General features: G+C 40.0%; 4 protein-coding genes and 9 non-coding genes across 16 annotated transcripts; 10 read left to right on the top strand and 3 right to left on the bottom strand.

Annotated features, from left to right (window-relative positions):
• Nucleotides 1-198: 198 nt before the first annotated feature.
• LOC129582512 (uncharacterized) lies at nt 199-2250 on the bottom strand. Its single transcript, XM_055474031.1, has 2 exons — nt 1137-2250; nt 199-572 (listed from the first exon to the last, which is right to left on the bottom strand). The coding sequence occupies exons 1-2, from the start codon at nt 1769-1771 to the stop codon at nt 335-337; spliced, it is 873 nt and encodes a 290-aa protein (XP_055330006.1). The 5' UTR covers nt 1772-2250; the 3' UTR covers nt 199-334.
• A 670-nt stretch (nt 2251-2920) lies between these two features.
• LOC129582511 (calcium-binding mitochondrial carrier protein SCaMC-2-B-like) lies at nt 2921-7305 on the bottom strand. Its single transcript, XM_055474030.1, is given in 5 exon segments — nt 2921-3516; nt 3519-3579; nt 4564-4851; nt 5919-6149; nt 6764-7305. Coding segments are annotated over 5 exon segments (1158 nt in total). The 5' UTR covers nt 7028-7305; the 3' UTR covers nt 2921-3202.
• Nucleotides 7306-7478: 173 nt separating this feature from the next.
• LOC129582513 (ras suppressor protein 1-like) lies at nt 7479-12860 on the top strand. 4 transcript variants are annotated; one of them, XM_055474035.1, is made up of 9 exons: nt 7479-7822; nt 8017-8067; nt 8562-8629; nt 8689-8741; nt 11026-11144; nt 11214-11296; nt 11599-11713; nt 11778-11910; nt 12515-12860. In XM_055474035.1, exons 1-9 carry the CDS (start codon nt 7717-7719, stop codon nt 12600-12602), a joined length of 816 nt encoding a protein of 271 aa, XP_055330010.1. In that variant the 5' UTR covers nt 7479-7716; the 3' UTR covers nt 12603-12860. The 4 variants fall into 4 exon arrangements, with proteins under 4 accessions (XP_055330010.1, XP_055330007.1, XP_055330008.1 ...); XM_055474032.1 differs by lacking the exon at nt 8689-8741 and adding an exon at nt 10647-10699 and having other exon boundaries at nt 7480-7822; XM_055474033.1 differs by lacking the exons at nt 7479-7822; nt 8017-8067; nt 8562-8629; nt 8689-8741 and adding exons at nt 9106-9226; nt 9304-10034; nt 10520-10587; nt 10647-10699.
• A 348-nt stretch (nt 12861-13208) lies between these two features.
• LOC129582304 (uncharacterized) lies at nt 13209-18990 on the bottom strand. Its single transcript, XM_055473804.1, has 4 exons — nt 18634-18990; nt 14172-14318; nt 14026-14102; nt 13209-13585 (listed from the first exon to the last, which is right to left on the bottom strand). Exons 1-4 carry the CDS (start codon nt 18942-18944, stop codon nt 13443-13445), a joined length of 678 nt encoding a protein of 225 aa, XP_055329779.1. The 5' UTR covers nt 18945-18990; the 3' UTR covers nt 13209-13442.
• LOC129582514 (5S ribosomal RNA) lies at nt 14591-14709 on the top strand. Its single transcript, XR_008689636.1, has one exon. It is a non-coding gene; the product is annotated as a 5S ribosomal RNA (ribosomal RNA).
• Nucleotides 14876-14994, top strand: LOC129582526 (5S ribosomal RNA). Its single transcript, XR_008689647.1, has one exon. It is a non-coding gene; the product is annotated as a 5S ribosomal RNA (ribosomal RNA).
• LOC129582527 (5S ribosomal RNA) lies at nt 15146-15264 on the top strand. Its single transcript, XR_008689648.1, has one exon. It is a non-coding gene; the product is annotated as a 5S ribosomal RNA (ribosomal RNA).
• LOC129582528 (5S ribosomal RNA) lies at nt 15432-15550 on the top strand. The gene has a single exon (XR_008689649.1). It is a non-coding gene; the product is annotated as a 5S ribosomal RNA (ribosomal RNA).
• Nucleotides 15715-15833, top strand: LOC129582529 (5S ribosomal RNA). Its single transcript, XR_008689650.1, has one exon. It is a non-coding gene; the product is annotated as a 5S ribosomal RNA (ribosomal RNA).
• On the top strand, nt 16000-16118 carry LOC129582522 (5S ribosomal RNA). Its single transcript, XR_008689643.1, has one exon. It is a non-coding gene; the product is annotated as a 5S ribosomal RNA (ribosomal RNA).
• Nucleotides 16285-16403, top strand: LOC129582515 (5S ribosomal RNA). Its single transcript, XR_008689637.1, has one exon. It is a non-coding gene; the product is annotated as a 5S ribosomal RNA (ribosomal RNA).
• LOC129582523 (5S ribosomal RNA) lies at nt 16571-16689 on the top strand. The gene has a single exon (XR_008689644.1). It is a non-coding gene; the product is annotated as a 5S ribosomal RNA (ribosomal RNA).
• LOC129582524 (5S ribosomal RNA) lies at nt 16853-16971 on the top strand. Its single transcript, XR_008689645.1, has one exon. It is a non-coding gene; the product is annotated as a 5S ribosomal RNA (ribosomal RNA).
• Nucleotides 18991-19768: the final 778 nt, after the last annotated feature.

Genomic DNA, 19768 nt, shown 5'->3' on the forward strand with positions numbered 1-19768 from the left:
TCTTCCGCTTCGTTGGGATCGTTCACGGCGAACACGAAACGGGACTGCTCCACCACGACGCTCAGCTTCGTCTTCGCGACGTTGTTCTTCTCCTTCGTACTCTGCTTCATGATTCGGCTGCACACCGCGTTCAAGGCGTCGTTGACCTTTGGCGTAAATCCTTTCTCGGTGAGTTCGGCGGCCAGCGTCCGTTTGTCTTCGCTGCAGAGGACCTTGAAGGCCACCAGGGGGTCCTCGAACATGACCTCCAGACGGCGGTAGTGCTCCTGTTGGACCTCCTTCAGGATCCCGTCGGGGATGCCCAGGGCGGACAGCAGCGCGACGATCTGCTGGTTCAGCTTGCCGTAGATGTACGGCCGGGACGCTTCCACGACGCAGAAGGAGTCGTCCGCGCAGGGAACTTCTCCTGCGACTTCCGGAAAACCACGTCGAAGGTGATCGACGGATTCACGGCCAGGACGCCTTTGAAGCCGCGGTAACGGATCTGGATAACGCTCGGCAGCAGCGGACGGTTGTCGAAGCGGTGTTTCAGGTGGTGGGCGACTTTTCGCATCAGCTTTGTCGAAATATACCTGTATAAGTACAGTTTCTAATTTCTTTACTCTTAGTTTTTTAAAAGGCGATTTGGAGTATTTTTAGGATTTCTTTCCGTTGCGAAATTCATTATGATTTTCTGTTTTCCCAGTACACGCAGTTTTTATAAATTTACCATGAAAACAGTAACAAATTATTGCGCATTGCGTACTGTCGCCGGTAGGGACGTGTACATATTAAAATAAACAAAAAAAAATTAGAAACAAATCTTCAATAAAAAACGCTACGTGCTTCTACCAATTTATAAAAATAATTCTCGAATAAAATTATTTTCACAAATCAAAATAATAAAGTAATTTAATTATCAATGATGCAAATTATTTGATATCAATTATTAAAATAAAATGTTAGTTAATAATAAAGAATCAATTTTTAATAATCAGTCTGTGAAATTGCTGCAACTGTGTCAGTCCATCATCCTTCAGGAAAACGATGAATAATACGTAATATCCGAAAATAAATAGAAAAAAATAAAGTGCAAAATTATTAGCAAGAAAATGTAATAAATCACAAAAGAATAATTAAGTATCATTAATTCTAACCCGCATCCGTCGGTAAAATTCTGATCGTCATCCTCGATGTCCGGCTCAACGGGATACCCATCTTCATGCCCAATCCCCTTCCAGGGCAGCTGGAACACCGGTTGACTGCTGCTAAACAGCAGTCCGAGACGCTTGGCCACTTTCGCTTCGCTCGTCAACTTGGAAAAATCGCCCAACTTGTTCCGCTCCTCCCAGCACTGCTCCTTACTGCCCTCGTACATCAGACACGTCTTCTCTTTTAACTGGCTGTTGGAGTGTCCGAAGAAGTTGAATTCCCGTCCGTTGACGCGGATCCCGTTCTTCAGCACTGCTTCCACGTATTTGCAGGCTTCTTCGTTGCGATTCACGGTTGGCGCGTTCTCCGTCCTCTCGGCTGGTTTAAAGTGGAGATTCTGGAAGCAGACCGAGAGCAGCATGTCGGGATTGTAGCGTTTGAGGACGCGGTTTAGTTTGGCAAAAGACCAGTTAAGCGTGATCTCCACGGCGGGATAATCCAGCGCGGTGAAGTTGAGACGCCACAGCTGGATTTCCTCGATGGGCTCATCGGGATCTTTCTCTTTCGCTGGCTTCGGTGGATCGCGGAAGTTGCTGATGGAGAGCTTCGTCTCCGATAGATCCTTCTTTACCAAACGCATTTTGAATAGGAATCACAGTTAATCGAGATAAAATAAAAATGTTGAACCTCTCCAAAATCAGTCAGAATCGAGACAAAGAAACGATGCAGTGGAAAAAACACAGCTTAACGGGTAAAATTGCTGTAGTGAATCAACAGTATATCAGCCATCAGAACAGGGAACGTAACGGCCACCGCCTTCAATCAACACACAAAGCCAGAAAGCAAGGCAAAACTCAGCTGCACAGGCGAAAAGTCTGTACTGAATTACTGATAAAGCAGTCTGGTGCAGTCAGAACAGGGAAATACAGGCCACCGCTGTCAATCAACACGTGTGTGCCTGCAATTCGTTAATCAGAAAACTGCGGCTACGGCGTGAAACAACAGAAAACGATGATTTCATATTCATAAGTGGCAACTGTACATTGTAGTATGTAGTGTATACATAAGAAAAACTGCCTTTACCGGCAAAACCAAGCGTGTGCTAGGTTATCGCATAGCACACCGACTGCTGAAATCTGCATGAATGCACGCTGTGCAATCACGAATGATTGCCGATAAACAACAACAGCGGACGAACAAAGAAGTGCAGCGCATGCGCCATCCAGGCCAGCGCCGGATAACAGTGCTGTGCAACCGGCTGCGTTTGATTGGCCGGATGCCGTCAGCGTGACCTCATCGTGATATCATGACGGCCTTATCTGACCGCAGCGCACTGGTTCTTTATTCGCTGACTGGCCGCTTTGCTGCCAGTACTGTAATTGACTTATTTGCTTTCTGGTGGAAGAGCTTTTTTCCTGAGCCTCAGCTGCTGCAAATGCGCGTATTTTCAAAAAATTTAAACATGTTCGTACGTAAATTACATCGTAGAAAAGCCGCAACGGCGCCGTGCACTTTACGTGCCGGTTACAGTCATTTGATATCTTATAAAACTTTTTTTAATATGGATAAGTATACGAAGTGTAGTGATAATTTTAACAAAAAGTATTTACAATAATTAGCTTAATTAGCTGAATATTTAATTGAGCCAATATTACTGAATTAAATGCTAACGAAATTCATAAATAATTATTTTGTAAATTATTAATACTATTTACAGCGCTACCACACGATCTTAGCCGATTTTCTTCAGATGCATTTTATTAGCACTAAAAAATATCACCATGCTTGCAAACAGCATACGCGGCATATTTCCACAATCTGCAGCATCTGCACACCGCGTTGGAAGCTCAATTTATTAATAAATTAATATTAAAACATTTCTTCTCTAAACAAATCATGCTGTTCCAGAATTTTGCATGCACTAACACATCCGAGATTTCTCTAAATAAAACGCTTCATAACTACACAAGAGCGGAAGGCACAGGAACGATTGCCGGAAACCAGGAACCATGCAACCGAATTAAATTCCGAATAAATCACAAAATAAATCCCACCACCGTCTACTCATCAATCATCCAGCCCTCAGCGGGAGCGCCGTCCGGGGCGGCGTGATCATCTGGGAGATTTTCTCGTAGAAGACGAAGGACAGACTGACGGCGGGCACCACCTTGGCTAATGAGGGCGCCAGGCCGCAGTACAGGCCGCGCACCACCCCGTCGCGACGGTACACGTCCCACAGGTAGCCCCACATGTTCTTCTGCGGCGTCTGGATCTGCAGGGCCTCGTAGTCGCCGGCCTGCATGCGGGTGCGAGGGAGGATCAGCGGGTAGGTGGCCACGTGCGCCACTGTCGAGGCTAATGTCCCGCAGGCCAGTAAGATGTACACGGGGGTAGTTGGCCCTGGGTGTGGTAGTGCGCTTTGTACAGCTTCTTCAGCAGACCGTACATCTGCAAGTTATCTGCTTTATTTTATTTTAATTTTATCCAGCTTATTCTTGTTAAGTATATTTATTTTAATTTATTTTAATTCTTTTGATTCACTTTAAATTATTTTAATTGATTTTAATATAATGCAGTTAAAGAGTACTAAGACCAGGTACGCCCAAAAAACGCAAATATAAATTATATAAATTCATGTTACATTAATCTGGGAACAAACTACACCTATTTAAAACTACACTTATTTATCTTTTTCGCTTTGTGTTGTCACTGTTGTGCTTTCTTTAAAATCTTTTCATTTGCTAATGTGTGCACACAAAACTATCTTTAAAACAACTCGTATACGTTAAAGCCATAAGGTTTTGCCACTACTGAAAACACATGAGGACAGTTCCATTAAAGTACGTATAACGGTAAAAGTAATTACAGAAATAATTACGTCATACAAGATGCTGGATTTTTCTGGATCCTTCTCAACAGAAAAGTCTGTTTATTAATAACAAAAAACTGTAATTTGCGTTCAAACTATTTAACAATGCTGCAGCATCCAAGCATAACGAGTGACATGGTCGAATGATTGCTGCGCCACTGCACTACGCTCTCGCCATTTTCCTAGCAATTACCGTACATTAAAGCATGACATCTTGCGGCAGATTCGGCTCACATTTCGGATAAACATATTCAATTATTTTAACAAAATTATTGCAAAACAGCATTTCCCAAAAAAAAAATATTTTCAGAATAATTAACAGCAACAATTATATACCTTATTCAGAGCGGAGCAAATACTTTTCCTTCCTCTTCCCAATTTCCATGTCAAAGAGGCAAATTAATTGAAATAAATTAATCTGCTTAAATCCTACCATTATTTTGCAGCTGATTTTCCCTAGTTTAATAATAATTTGATCATAAATTTGACTAGTTTAATAATTATTTCATATTGAGTTTATTAATAATTATTTGATTAATTGAATATCCGCTGAGTGCACTCACGGCGAAATCCAGGCCCATGGCCGGCACCATGGCGGTGACGCTGACGAAGAATCCGCGGTAGAATCCCGTCAGCCCCGTCTGTTGGTACAGTTTCCCGAAGGCGTCGGTGATCCCGGCGAATTCGCTGCCGAAGGGGCGCTGATTGGCCAGCCGCGTCTGCACGACTTTGAACGGGTAGATGCAGAGGTGCGAGATGAAGCCGGCGATGCCGCCGGCCCAGAAGCGGTCCAGGAAGGAGGAATGGTTGCCCGTCTGGGCCACGTGCACCGCGATCAGGTTCTTCTTGATCTACACCCAACAAGCAAGGGCATCTTTTTATTCTATGCCAGTGTAATCGTTCCCACAGCTAAAACACACTGACAGGCGACAAAATTAGAATTAATTAATCCAATATTACCATCAAATGTCTTCCAGTATATCAAAATAATTAAGCAAATGAATTTTATTCCTACATTTCAAAAAACGTGCAATAAATTATTAAACAACAAGAACATTACTGACTCAAACTCAATCAATAATATTTTATTTTAATATAAAGTATTTATTAATCTTGAATATGGTGGACAGCGTGTTATATTTTATTTTATATACCTCGTACATAAACACTGTCATTGAATATCCGTAAATTTATTCTACATGTGGCTAGAAAAAGTAATGGTCAAAATAATTACATTATATGAGCCATCAAATCAACGCTGTACCGATTTCCAATCAAACACAAGGACAGACTAACACATGTTTCGCCACTTCACTACATTCACCCTTGCACACTAGTTTCCCATTTTACAGTTCTGTACTTACGCTTGTTTGGTCAGAGTTTAAAAATCCGAGCAACGCCAATTTCGAGGATTTTTATTTCGCACAAACGCAGCCTAATCGCAATAATTCACAGCTACGAAAACAATTTGCAAAACAAACATAACAAGTAATTTATTATTTAACAAAGCGCAGGAAACGAAGAAGGACAGCAAAATGTTTTTTTCTCTTATTTTTTGAACATGGACGGGATTTTTCCCGATGAGATACAGTGTCACAATTTCAATCAGGTTATCCAGATATTTTTCACAAATTGACTTTGCTTGTAGTAGAAGTTAAAAAATTACCGGGTATGCCAAAATTTTTACACGACAAATAAGGTAATACTGCATGAATATTGAATATCGACATGATAGAACATCCAGTTTCGCCTTTACTCTACGCTATCTCTCTATCATATCACGGTATGCTTTAACTACGCCGTATTTGAAAAGCAAGACACCCCTAATTACACCCCTAATTATCTCGACGAGAAAGTTATCAAGGAAAAAAAACGGTAAAAAAATGCGAGAACAGCGTAATGTGTCTGCACAGTGTACCTCTTCATAGACGGCGAACTTGAGCGCCACCTCCGGGACAATCTTGACCAGACTGATGTCCAGCCCGCGGAAGAGCCCCACCCGCCAACCCAGCTCCGTGACGAAGGTGCGGACGGTGGAGGACATGCTGGCGAAGCGCGGGTCGTAGGGGAAGAGCAGCATGGCGGTGCGGGTGCGGTCGAAGGGGTGCGTCAAGAGACGGGCCCCCGCCCCCGCCAGGCCCCCGGCGATCTATATGAACAGCAGCCGTGCACGCGAAATTGCGGGAAAATCGATTTACGCACGTCTGTGTCACAACCGGCATTACATTACATTTTAAATTAATAATGCATTTTAAAGAAACTACTGTAGCTGCGCACGTTGATGGAATGCGCGAATTAAAATTTAAAAATTAAAAATGACTGGTAAAATAACAGAATGAATATTAAACTGCATAATGGATATCTTAATAAATTCATATGAAATTACTTAGTAAATAATAAATAAATTTATCAGTAAATCACCAAACATTTAAATTACTTCAAGCATTCATTTATTACGAAAAATCTCAATACCAATAATATTTGCATACACTTGTGTTGCAATCTGCAAGTGAAATCAAATACGAACAGAAGTACTGGTATTAAAATTAAAATGACAGGTGGCAGTCTTGCTGACCCTTACAAAAATAATGCAAAATAATTATACCGTAATCTTAAATAAAAAAAAACAATAAACAAGCAAAAAATAATAAAAAATAGAAATAATTATTAAATATTTAAATGTCAATGAAATTCGATTAGAAAAAATTCCAATAAAAATTACTCAGTTTAATACAGGCGGAAGGATACGGCAGCCCGTCTTACCAAGTGGCGCGTGCGCGGGGAGGTGAGGTAGGACCAGTAGGAGTGGGCGCCCTCGGCGTAGGGATGCGTCTTGCTGATGATGGCGGGGATGGGGACGGAGCCCCGGCCCGTGTCCCCAAAGGGCCGCTCCCAGTGCTGCTCATCGTCCACGGGGGCCGCCGGCGGGAGGTCCGGGAGGAGGTCCAGGGGAGGGGTGGCCCCCGGGGAGATCCGCAGCAGGTCCAGCCGGGATTTCTCCGCGGCGTCCTTGTCCTTGTTCGACATGCAGACAACCCACAAAAACAGCGATCAAGAAGCACTCTTCACTTCTGCAGTCCGGAACTCACAAAAAAATAAATCGACAAATTCATGTTGAAACACGAATGAAACAAACTGCTGAATCGGCGATTCGGCGCCTGCTGAAATCAGGCAGTGCATGCAGCGGACGATTGCACAAACCGTACATTTCACAAAGAAAATGCAAAGCTGCGAAAAAACTAAAAAAACAACAGAAATTTGCAACGAAGTTGACAAGAAACGGAAGAGAGAAAGCCTGCAAAGAAAACAAGCTGTTCCTGTATTCGTAGACTAGACTGTAGAATTCCATTTCGACACAGCAAAGTGCAGCGCACGAGGGCGGTCGTGCAGTCGACTAGCAACTAGCCGAGTGATTTCCATTACCGACTGTGGAATTGGATGCACATTCCACGCAGCCTAATCGGTCGCCCATCAGCGCGCACAAACTCGTTTTCCAAACCGTTTTCACAGCTGCGCAACTTTTCGTTTGTTGATGTTTTCGTTTTGTTTTGACGTTTTAGTTTTTAAATTTTTAACGCTTTTATTTACTAGTTAGTTGTCGCGAGTTGTTGACTTGCTGGCCGTTGGACAAGAAGCAGCAGTTAGTGGTTCGGGACGTTGATACAGGGAATTGTGAGCTACAGCGTTTTAGCAGAGAGTTACTGAAAGGAGCGAAGATGTCCAAAGCCCATCGCGCCATCCAGGAAGCCCAGCATCAGGGCCGCCGCGATCTGGACCTGGTGGATAAATCGCTCCTCAACTTCAGCGAAATCCCTCAAGTCTGTAAGTGCCGCGGGGGTGAAGCGTGTGCGCCGTGAAGCGCAGCAGGAGCAGTGGAGTGTGGTGTGAATGTGCATCGCTCCTTATATGGCCATGCTGTGTTTACTCTGCTTACCAAACTGCATTCTGCGCGACTGATGTCGTAACGTGGTCTGGTTTATGGTTATTTGGATTTATCGATGAATTTTTTCTTGCAGTGTCCATGCAGCAGTTGGTGCGCCTGAATCTGGCCCATAATAAACTGAAAAGTACGTTGCTGTTCAATCAATACCCGATTCTGATTACTGTATGCTGAATGCTGATTTATACCCAGTAAGCGTAGTGTAGTGGCATAATCCCGGAGAGTTGTGTGGAGAGTCGAGACTAATCGCTAATAAAAATGGGGTTAGCACTTAGCAGAATATTCGACGCTGATAATAAATTAATTTTTTTTAATTTCTTTCTTCTTGTACCAGTGATACGATACTACGTCTGTAAATTCGCAACAACAGCTGAAATTGTTCTGAATATTATAGCGCTTATTTAAGTACTTCTAAAAATTATTTGAATTATTAAAATAAAATTAGAAATTAATTTTCATTAATTCTACAATAAATTCTAACTTCAAAATAGTATGGTGCTTTCTGTGTTGTCGTTTTATCTTACTGTTAAGTATTTACTGGGTTTGCTCTACTTCTTCCCCTTACGTTTACTTAATTTTGACTGAAATTATCTCTGTACGATTCGCTCATGTTGTCGGCAGGTGTTCCGCCGGCCATCGCGGATCTGGTGAATCTGGAGAGTCTGAATTTATACAACAATCACATTGAGGTAACTACATAAACATGACATAACGCGGTTGTCTATTTCACGATCACTGATCGTTGCAGGAGCTGCCGACGTCCATTTCCGGTCTGCAGCGTCTGCGCATCCTCAAACTCGGGTCAGTCGCCTCTCTCCGCCGTCGATGTCAGCACACCGTGAATTTAAAATAATTTCTCTGATAAAGAATAGACTAATTAAAACCTCCAGTATTTATAGCAATAATTATTTATAGTTATTAATCACTTAATTATTAATCTGCTTAAGAATAATTTTGTAATTACTGTAATAATTTTTTCTGATTGCTAATAAATGACCTGTGTGTTATTCAGTTTGACAACAACGTCTGGAATAAATTTTATAAAATGGTAACAACGTCTGGTAACTGGACATGCTACTACCAGTACGGTTAGGCACATTTTGAAAATCTAAGTACAAGGAACTCATCTGATGCGCACTGTCTTAAAGAACGTTAGCTTTTACAGGCATGTTGACGGGGACGCGACGGAGTGTTTGGAGGCTTGGATCACGCGCGTTCATGAACTGAAGGAACAGTACAACTTGAAGGATAGCCGTTATCCGACCATTCCTCATGGACGTCAAGCTGTGAGAAATTTATCGCGTTTTATTAACTATATTTGCCATTATTTGGCCATGATTACTGTTTTCCTGTTTCTTAGTAGACTGAGACCAATGTTCAGTGCCGGCTTTGAGCTGCCGTCGACAGTCTCAAGTTTTTATGGACACTTCAAGAGAAAGAAGAAAAACGCTTGCGTGAAAAAAGGAACCCGCTATCCCGATAAGTTAAAAGGTTCCCAGTTTGAGGATCTACTCCCGTATGCTAGAACGTCCGTAGGCCGTAGCCTTACTTCAAGCCGTGCGGAACTGTCCACTTCAACCACAATTAAATTTGAACTGCAACGAAAGCTTCTGTATCTCAACGCGATCAAGGCCAAGATCAGTGAACTGTAGAAAAAGGAGGTGGTAGAAGAAAAAATTAATTTTGAATTGAAACGTGATGTTAAAAATGCGATTGGGTTGTGTAATATGGTAAAATTCGAAGCCCGTTGTGAAGGATACGCAGCGCTGAATGTAGTCGATAAATCCAAGCCGTATTTTTTATTGTTCGACCTGATCAAGGGCATGCTTGCTCTGAGTCGGGGTGCCACAAAATGTGATTATTAGTTTCAATAAAGATGGTTTTAGTTAGATTTTTAGAATGAATTGTGAGTTAAGAGTTCGAATAACACATGTGCTGAACGATTTACCGGTGAAACAGCGCTCGCGCTCGGTGAAAGAATGTGGTTAACAACCACCACTAGTTTATGGTTATTGGGATTTATCAGTGAATTTTCTCTTGCAGTGTCCATGCAGCAGTTGGTGCGCCTGAATCTGGCCCATAATAAACTGAAAAGTACGTTGCTGTTCAATCAATACCCGATTCTGATTACTGTATGCTGAATGCTGATTTATACCCAGTAAGCGTAGTGTAGTGGCATAATTCCGCTGAGCTGTAGTGGAGGGTAATCGCTAACAAAAATGGGGTTAGCCGATTATTCGACGCTGATAATAAATAAACTTTTTTTATTTCTTTTTTCTTGTACCAGTGATACGATACTATGTCTATAAATTCGCAAAAACATCTGAAATTGTTCGGAATATTTTATCGCTTATTTGAGTACGTCTATAGGTTGTTTAAATTGTTAAAACAAAAATTAAAAATTAATTTACATTAATTCTCCGACAAATTTTAACTTCAAAATAGTATGGTGCTTTTTGTGTTATCGTTTTGTCTTTATTGTGAAGTGGTTTAATGGGTGTGCTCTACTTCTTCCCCATACGTTTACATACTTAATTGACTAACATTATTAGTGTGTGATTGGCGCATGTTGTGGGCAGGTGTTCCGCCGGCCATCGCGGATCTGGTGAATCTGGAGAGTCTGAATTTATACAACAACCACATTGAGGTAACTAGACAAACATGACATAACGCGGTTGTCTATTTCACGGTGACTGATCGTTGCAGGAGCTGCCGACGTCCATTTCCGGTCTGCAGCGTCTGCGCATCCTCAAACTCGGGTCAGTCGCATCACTCCGCATCAGCACACCGTGAATTTAAAATAATTTCCCTTATAACGAATAAACTAATTAAAACCTCCAGTAATTATAACAATAATTATTTATATTTATTAATCAGTTAATTATTAATCTGCTTAATAAGAATAATTTCTGTAATTACTGTAATGATTTTTCTGATTGCTAATAAATGTATAAAGTATTCATTGGTAATAAGAATAATTTATTTCTGATAATAAATAGTATTAATCGGTTAATTATTAATCTGCTTAATAAGAATATTGATTTAATAATTGTAATAATTTATAATAATTGTTTAATTCGATTAGATTGAACCGGTTGTGGAGTCTGCCGCGGGGTTTCGGCGCCCTGGCCAGTCTGGAGATCCTGGATCTGACCTACAACAATCTCAACGAGCGCGTCCTGCCCGGCAACTTCTTCATGATGGGCACGCTGGCTTGTCATTTTTCGCTGCCTCCTGCGTCTAAGAAATGACATATTACGCTTTGGCTTGTAGAAACGCTGCGCGCACTGTATCTGGGCGATAACGACTTCGAGATGCTGCCGGCGGAAATCGGCCAACTGCACAACCTGCAAATTGTACGCCACGCCGAATAAGCATTCCTTCAGTTATTTTTTAGCAATTTGTTGGGATTTTGCTAACTGTTTATGTCTTTTCTGATTTATTTTTGTATGTGCTGATTTATCTAGGCAGTTTCATATTTGTGTGTGTATATGTATGTTTTCTTATATGGTTCTTTAATAGTAACGCATTTTATGGTTTCTTGATGCATTTCTGATTTTTTTTATGCATTTTGTTCCTTCCACCACTACGAAGGAATCGCATATTTATCTGGATATTTCTCAAATTTATTTTTGATTTATTTATCGGTTGTGTATAGTTGGTGCTGCGCGACAACGACCTGGCCAGTCTGCCGAAGGAGGTGGGCCAGTTGAAGAATCTACGGGAGCTGCACATCCAGGGCAACCGGCTGCAGCTCCTCCCGGCCGAGATCGGTGCGTATAATGCGTCAGATTCCTTTATTTCGCCATGACTGCATTATCGGTATCTGCGTTGCAGGCAATCTGGACTTGGTGGGCCCGCGGCAGCTGTTCCGGCTGGAGGACAATCCCTGGATCAACCCCATCGCCGAGCAGCTGCAGATCGGCACGCAGCACCTCCTCGACCTCCTCCGCTCCGTCAACTATCAAAGGTCACTCGGGTTTTTCTCTGATTTATTTTGCAATTTTGATTTCGACGGCTGTTTTTAGCTGAATTTATCCTTATTTATTTCTCCACCGGTGTTCCTCAATTTGTTTGCTCTTTAGTTGCTGGTCATTTTTACTGCAATTTTTGTTGCATTTATTTCTTGGTCGTCTTTTGCTGAGATTATTTTCCATGAATTTCGCGGTCGGTTTGGTTTGAATTTTTTCCACTTATTTTACCGTTATTTGTGTTTGTTGTTTTTAAAATTTCTTTCAAAGTAATTTTTTTCCTAGGATTTAGTATTATTTTTTTTCACAGTTTACTTCACCGTTTTTCAGTTAATCCCATGGACTTTTTTTCTGAATTTGTTTTTCTTTGATTTAACGACAGCTTGATTCTTTGATTTGATTGATTTTTCGATTGATTGATTGATTCTTTGATTTCATTACAGAATTTATTTTGTTAGCAGCCGTTTTACTAGAAACCGTCGTTGCGTTGTTTTTCATCCTTGAAAAATGAATGAATAATAATACTAGAAAAAAATAATTTTATTTTTTTGAAAATAAAGTTATTTTTCTGGAATACAACTGATTCTTTTTTATTTTTTACAGCATTTCTTCGCGGCATCTGCAAGCGGGCGCGGCCATCCCGCCGGGGATGCAGGATAAATCGCGCAAAGAGAGCCGCCGCAAAGACTGAATCCCCGCCAAGAAAAGCAGCCTTCTCGCATCCTTTTTTTTCTCTTTTACGACTTTTTTTTCCTCCTTGACTAACGCAGACGTGCTCGTGGGAAATTGTGCATTTTACTCCTTGAATTTTTTAATTTTATCTGTTTAAAAAACTGTTAATAATTCTGCAGCTTATTGTTTTGAAAATGTTATTTTTAACTTTTATTCTGGTTTGTTTTGTGATTGTACCGGTGACGGTGTGTGGAATGTGAAAAAATGTCGGCAGCTATCCCTTTTTGCTCAGTGAATATTTTGTGCCTAATAAACAGTCGATTTCTAGTAAATGCATAATTATGTGCATTTATTTATTTCTGAGTTCCGAATAATCCAGATTTATATGCGGAATTATTCGAGATTATCAAAGTGATCAGAATAATAATTCTTCTATGGAAAAATAGGAAAATATCAAATAAATCTAAAATAAATAAATACAGTAATATAATTTATAATACATAAATAAATTTATTTATTGTCATTCCCGAGTAATCAACATTTATGTGCGAATTATTCGAGAATAAAAAATTTTCGGATTAATAACTGCTCTACGGGAAAAAGGAAATAAATGTGCTAGTTTATTCTGTTATTTATTTAGGCGTAATTTATACACGTTGTGCTCAATATGGCTTAACAGAAAATAAGAAAAATTTAAAAATCAAAAAACGACCTAGAATCTGCAAATACACTTTTACAAAAACAAAATCGCATTGGCAACGTAAAAACAAGAGGAAATCGAAGAAACAGTTAGTGTTTGCCCGGCACAAGGGACAGGAACGCCGGAAGTTAACAAAACAGGTCACGCCCACGGTGACCTTTAGAGATGCTGCAACGCGCTTCCTTTGTGGGGCAGGAACATCTCCATGTTGTTGTTTAATGAGCGGTTGCCGCTGACTTCCGGCTCGCAGGTACAGCCCGACTCCACCAACACGTAGTCCTGCCCGAAGATCGACACCGGGCCTGCAAAAAGGATACATACACTCGCACTGCAGCACAATTGTAATTAATTCCAAATATTTCCATCATATATATACAGCATCAGCATACTTGATATTCCACAATTTTTAATTGGTTTCCTTCGTGTTCAGCAACAATGATTACATACTACGGTTACAAATTCCAAAAACTGTATTTATACTGTATTTCCGGCCGAAATATTGTCATTTATACTGTATTTCCGGTCGAAATATTTGATATTTAATCTGGAAAATTTTTTGATGTTTTTCTGGAATAATAAAAACTTTGTTTATTTAGGCGTGGTATTCAGTCATTGACGTGAACCACCACAAATGAAAACAATGATTGATACCGGCTCTAGCATATCGGAAACGGAAAATTTCGTTATTTTATTTTGTGAACTTGAATAAATGCAGCGATTAATCCAGCTGCGGCTGACGTACCGGGCGGGTGCGTTATGAGCAGGTAGGGACTGAAGGTCTGCTTGCACGCTCCGTTCAAATAATAACACCGCGACTGCCTGTAAGACATGGGAAAAATAAATATCCGTTTTAAAGATTAAATTCCGGTCAATTTTTTTATGGCGCACTTGCACTTGGTGTAGGTGATGGTCTGGATGAACAAGCCGGGATACTGCGCGATCCATACCGTCTCGCCCGAGGTGGCGGAAGTGGCGTTGATGGGCGTCACCACGTCCGAGGTCGTCTCGCACATCGTATTAGGCAAATCATAACACCTGCCATATTCCCCAAAAACTCCACAATTTTGGCACATTTTTTGGTAATAGATGTTACATGTGAGTGCTTAACCATTTATTAAACGCAGTTGCGCAGCTAAAATAAATACAAAACAATTAACGCAGTAATATTATATATTTTGTTTACTATATATTTTGTTTATTAATAACGCTATTATTTTGTTTATTTGAATGGATTTTTATTAATTGTGCCGAGTTGTGCCGAGTTAATATTTAGTATCACATCCGGCGCTATAAATCTCTTAGCATTCGTCTACGACCATACCACGTAGAAAACTCCCGATCCCGTTCGATCTCGGAAGATAACCTACGTCGGGCCCGGTTAGTACTTGGATGGGTGACCGCTTGGGAACACCGGGTGTTGTAGACTTTTTGCCTTTTAACTAGACGGCTTTTTGGCCTGTTAGCTAACTAAACTTAATTTATTTATATTTTGTTTAATAATAACGCTAATGTAATAGTATTTAAATGGCTTTTTAATAATTGTGCCGGGTTGATTCGGCAACACATCCGGCGCTATAAATATCTAAGCACTCGTCTACGACCATACCACGTAGAAAACTCCCGATCCCGTTCGATCTCGGAAGATAACCTACGTCGGGCCCGGTTAGTACTTGGATGGGTGACCGCTTGGGAACACCGGGTGTTGTAGACTTTTTTGCCTTTTAACTAGACGGCATTTTAGCCTGTTAGCCAGCTATACTTAATTTATTAATTACGCTAATGTATTAATGTTTAAATGGCTTTTTATTAATTGTGCCAGGTTGATATTCGGCACAACCGGCGCTATAAATATCTAAGCACTCGTCTACGACCATACCACGTAGAAAACTCCCGATCCCGTTCGATCTCGGAAGATAACCTACGTCGGGCCCGGTTAGTACTTGGATGGGTGACCGCTTGGGAACACCGGGTGTTGTAGACTTTTTTGCCTTTTAACTAGACGGCTTTTTGGCCTGTTAGCTAACTAAACTTAATTTATTTATATTTTGTTTAATAATAACGCTAATGTAATAGTATTTAAATGGCTTTTTAATAATTGTGCCGGGTTGATTCGGCAACACATCCGGCGCTATAAATATCTAAGCATTCGTCTACGACCATACCACGTAGAAAACTCCCGATCCCGTTCGATCTCGGAAGATAACCTACGTCGGGCCCGGTTAGTACTTGGATGGGTGACCGCTTGGGAACACCGGGTGTTGTAGACTTTTGCCTTTTAACTAGACGGCTTTTGGCCTGTTAGCTAACTAAACTTAATTTATTTATATTTTGTTTAATAATAACGCTAATGTAATAGTATTTAAATGGCTTTTTAATAATTGTGCCGGGTTGATTCGGCAACACATCCGGCGCTATAAATATCTAAGCATTCGTCTACGACCATACCACGTAGAAAACTCCCGATCCCGTTCGATCTCGGAAGATAACCTACGTCGGGCCCGGTTAGTACTTGGATGGGTGACCGCTTGGGAACACCGGGTGTTGTAGACTTTTTGCCTTTTAACTAGACGGCTTTTTGGCCTGTTAGCTAACTAAACTTAATTTATTTATATTTTGTTTAATAATAACGCTAATGTAATAGTATTTAAATGGCTTTTTAATAATTGTGCCGGGTTGATTCGGCAACACATCCGGCGCTTTAAATATCTAAGCACTCGTCTACGACCATACCACGTACAAAACTCCCGATCCCGTTCGATCTCGGAAGATAACCTACGTCGGGCCCGGTTAGTACTTGGATGGGTGACCGCTTGGGAACACCGGGTGTTGTAGACTTTTTGCCTTTTAACTAGACGGCTTTTTGGCCTGTTAGCTAACTAAACTTAATTTATTTATATTTTGTTTAATAATAACGCTAATGTAATAGTATTTAAATGGCTTTTTAATAATTGTGCCGGGTTGATTCGGCAACACATCCGGCGCTATAAATATCTAAGCATTCGTCTACGACCATACCACGTAGAAAACTCCCGATCCCGTTCGATCTCGGAAGATAACCTACGTCGGGCCCGGTTAGTACTTGGATGGGTGACCGCTTGGGAACACCGGGTGTTGTAGACTTTTTTGCCTTTTAACTAGACGGCTTTTTTGGCCTGTTAGCTAACTAAACTTAATTTATTTATATTTTGTTTAATAATAACGCTAATGTAATAGTATTTAAATGGCTTTTAATAATTGTGCCGGGTTGATTCGGCAACACATCCGGCGCTATAAATATCTAAGCATTCGTCTACGACCATACCACGTACAAAACTCCCGATCCCGTTCGATCTCGGAAGATAACCTACGTCGGGCCCGGTTAGTACTTGGATGGGTGACCGCTTGGGAACACCGGGTGTTGTAGACTTTTGCCTTTAACTAGACGGCTTTTGGCCTGTTAGCTAACTAAACTTAATTTATTTATATTTTGTTTAATAATAACGCTAATGTAATAGTATTTAAATGGCTTTTTAATAATTGTGCCGGGTTGATTCGGCAACACATCCGGCGCTTTAAATATCTAAGCACTCGTCTACGACCATACCACGTACAAAACTCCCGATCCCGTTCGATCTCGGAAGATAACCTACGTCGGGCCCGGTTAGTACTTGGATGGGTGACCGCTTGGGAACACCGGGTGTTGTAGACTTTTTTGCCTTTTAACTAGACGGCTTTTTTGCCCGTTAGCCAGCTATACTTAATTTATTTATGTTTCGTAAATTATTATTTACGCAAGTGTCATTAATTAAAATAGCTTTTTAGTGATTGTGCCAGGTTGATTCGCCATCACATCCGGCGCTACAAATACAGTACTGTATCAAAGCTTTCGTCTACGACCATACCACGTACAAACTCTATAATGATGATACTATACAGGAATGCGAAGTTTTCATAATAAGAATTCAGAACACAAATCAACCGTCATGCCGAACGGTTCGACGTGTGTGAGTTATCTCCATGGGTCACTGCGAGATAAGGCTGCGCTTATGGATTGGATGCACGGAACCGTCAACACATGCCCACTTTAAGGCAACGTTGCATAAGTTTGCCTTATCGTAAATCTACTCTCGACTAGATTTACGATTCGGCATCGTTGACTTATCCATGCAGGCTGCAGTTGTTTTACGTGCCGTACGCAGTTTCATCTATGGATAATTGAATACCTGAGCTATCATTAAAAATAACTTCCGCCGTTATTGCGAATCTTCATTATCTAATTAAAGCACTATTTCAGTGACTTCTTATTACGACAATAATTAAGTTCGTAGTCGATTCAGTTAAGCAAATTAATTAATGCTAATTCACACAAATATGTCATGTAGATGTTTTGGCTACTCTGATGTCGCGTAGTTGCAAAAAGTTCTTTACCTTCACGTGCTTTCAAATTAAATAAGAAGTAAAATTTTACGTTCTTTATACAGTGTTCCCCGTACGGAATGATACGTATGATTTACCGTAAGTTTGAGCGTTCAAGTATCGCAGCCGTCACAGTTGCTGCGTTATCGCATTATTGGCTGTTTTTTTGTGCATCATTTGAGATTACTCACGCGTTCGTTGACGATGGATAAGTCGAACTTATGTTTCGGCATCAACTTTGAATTCTATTAATACTGTGGTATTAAAATTAAATCGTGAGCGTTTAAAAAAAATAGCGTACGTACTACTTTACTTGAGTTAATAATAAGTAGAATAAACTTGAATAAAATACTAGTTTTGAAAATTGCAGAGTAATTAAGCAATCAGCACCACAAAAAGTGCTAAAATAAAACAATTGCAAAAACACAGTAGATATCTGAAATGGTTTAAAAAACAGAGTATACAAGTCGAAAACAGAGAACAACTCGAAAAATTTAATAGTATAATAGTTTACAAAATAATGAAATACACATAAAACGTATGTTACAGAAATGGCATTATTATTAGTTTAAAAAATCCCAAAAATGTAACAAAGGTAGCAAATACAGTGAAATACTTTTAAAAACATTAAAAATTATAATGAATAACCATATATACAAAAGTGTCATAAAATGCTTGTTAAAAAAATAGCACCATATTCCTACATAAAAAATATAAAAAGCAACCGTATTTTTAAAAAATGTTAAAATAATCATACGCACAAAAGATGTGTAGACAAAAATAGTTGATTACTCGTACATACAAAAATGTGATAAAACAATATTTTTAAAAAAAATAGTACTCATTCTAAAAAACAAGAAAAATTCGGGGAAAAAAGTATATAAAAAAAATTCGCGGAAAAAAGAATATAAAAAAGTATATTTCAAAAAGTATATAAAACAAGGAGTTTCCGCACCCTTTTTCCGTACACAGCTGGTCATCTTTTCTGGCCATACGTAACTGCCGCCCGGTGTCCAATAATTCCCGCATGTCGGCGTGCACCTCCAGCAGGGATTTGGGGATGGCGTCCATATTGGCCGGGAAGGGGAAGTTGGCCGGCGGACCGCCGCCCGCGCTGCGCTCCTGCCGCGCCATCTGCAGACAGTTAAGGTCAACCTGCCCCGTGATATACTGCAGATGCGCCGGCTTAATACAGGCCTCCACACTGGCCTGGCAACCAACCGGAAATGACCACCAGTACGTTATTAACACGGTGAAAATACGCATTTCGATGGTGGATTAAATGAGGATTTTTCGAAAAATTGTCGGAGTGTTGACGGATGCTGTTGGCGTGAGAGCGTGGCGTTTGATGCGCGCGCACAGATTCGTATTACTTTATTAGCCGCGGGCGCATCCTGACATTTGCGCTGTCATTTCAGTAGAAATTTTTTGTCGCTTGTTTTCCCCGCGGAAAAATGACCGCTACGCAATTTTCTTGTCACTGAATTGTTTTTTTTTAAATGTCAAGAACAATTTTATTTTTTAATCATTTAATATTTTTTAAATGTAATTCCGCAGGTTGTAATTTAATTAATTTTGTTTGAACTTCAGTTCTCTTATTCTGATTTTTATTGCACTAAATTAGAAAAATTGTTTTAGAAAAAATATTTAAATGTTTCCTAAGTTTTGTTTCTTGGATTTTGTTGTTGTTGCAATGTTTATTCGATCAAAATAAGGTTGTTTCGAAATTTCGAAAAATTAAAAAAAACGTTTTTAGGCTGTAATTTTTATCTTGGTTTTGATTTCTATCGCAGTATTTCTTATTCGAAATTAAGTGATTGGAATAAAAATTTAGAAAATTAGAAAACAAGCCTGTTCTCAAATTGTCAATTTATTTATCTTGGTTTTCATTACACTATTTGCTAAAGCAAAAGAAATAAAACAAATATTCAAAAATTAAAAAGATAAATTTTTTTGGACTCTATTTGTGTCATCCTTGATTTTTGTTGGAGCATTTATTCGAGAAAAATAACGTGACTCGTCAGAAATTAAAAAAATAAAATTGAAAAATAATTTTTATTTAATTTTTATAAATCTTTTCCCATTTGTGT

Source organism: Paramacrobiotus metropolitanus, unplaced genomic scaffold (assembly GCF_019649055.1).
Source record: "Paramacrobiotus metropolitanus isolate TYO unplaced genomic scaffold, Prichtersi_v1.0 Parri_scaffold0000007, whole genome shotgun sequence".
Classification (NCBI taxonomy): Eukaryota; Metazoa; Tardigrada; class Eutardigrada; order Parachela; family Macrobiotidae; genus Paramacrobiotus; species Paramacrobiotus metropolitanus.

Coding starts and splice junctions, on each gene's coding strand:
- LOC129582512 (XM_055474031.1), bottom strand. CDS start 1,771: ATGCGTTTGGTAAAGAAGGATCTATCGGAGACGAAGCTCTCCATCAGC. Junction 573..1,136: donor AATTTTACCGACGGATGCGG/GTTAGAATTAAT, acceptor GTACTTATACAG/GTATATTTCGACAAAGCTGA.
- LOC129582513 (XM_055474035.1), top strand. CDS start 7,717: ATGTCCAAAGCCCATCGCGCCATCCAGGAAGCCCAGCATCAGGGCCGC. Junction 11,297..11,598: donor AACTGCACAACCTGCAAATT/GTACGCCACGCC, acceptor GGTTGTGTATAG/TTGGTGCTGCGCGACAACGA. Junction 11,911..12,514: donor CGCTCCGTCAACTATCAAAG/GTCACTCGGGTT, acceptor TATTTTTTACAG/CATTTCTTCGCGGCATCTGC.
- LOC129582304 (XM_055473804.1), bottom strand. CDS start 18,944: ATGCGTATTTTCACCGTGTTAATAACGTACTGGTGGTCATTTCCGGTT. Junction 14,319..18,633: donor CAGCTGTGTACGGAAAAAGG/GTGCGGAAACTC, acceptor GGAATATGGCAG/GTGTTATGATTTGCCTAATA. Junction 13,586..14,025: donor GCTCATAACGCACCCGCCCG/GTACGTCAGCCG, acceptor TCCTTTTTGCAG/GCCCGGTGTCGATCTTCGGG.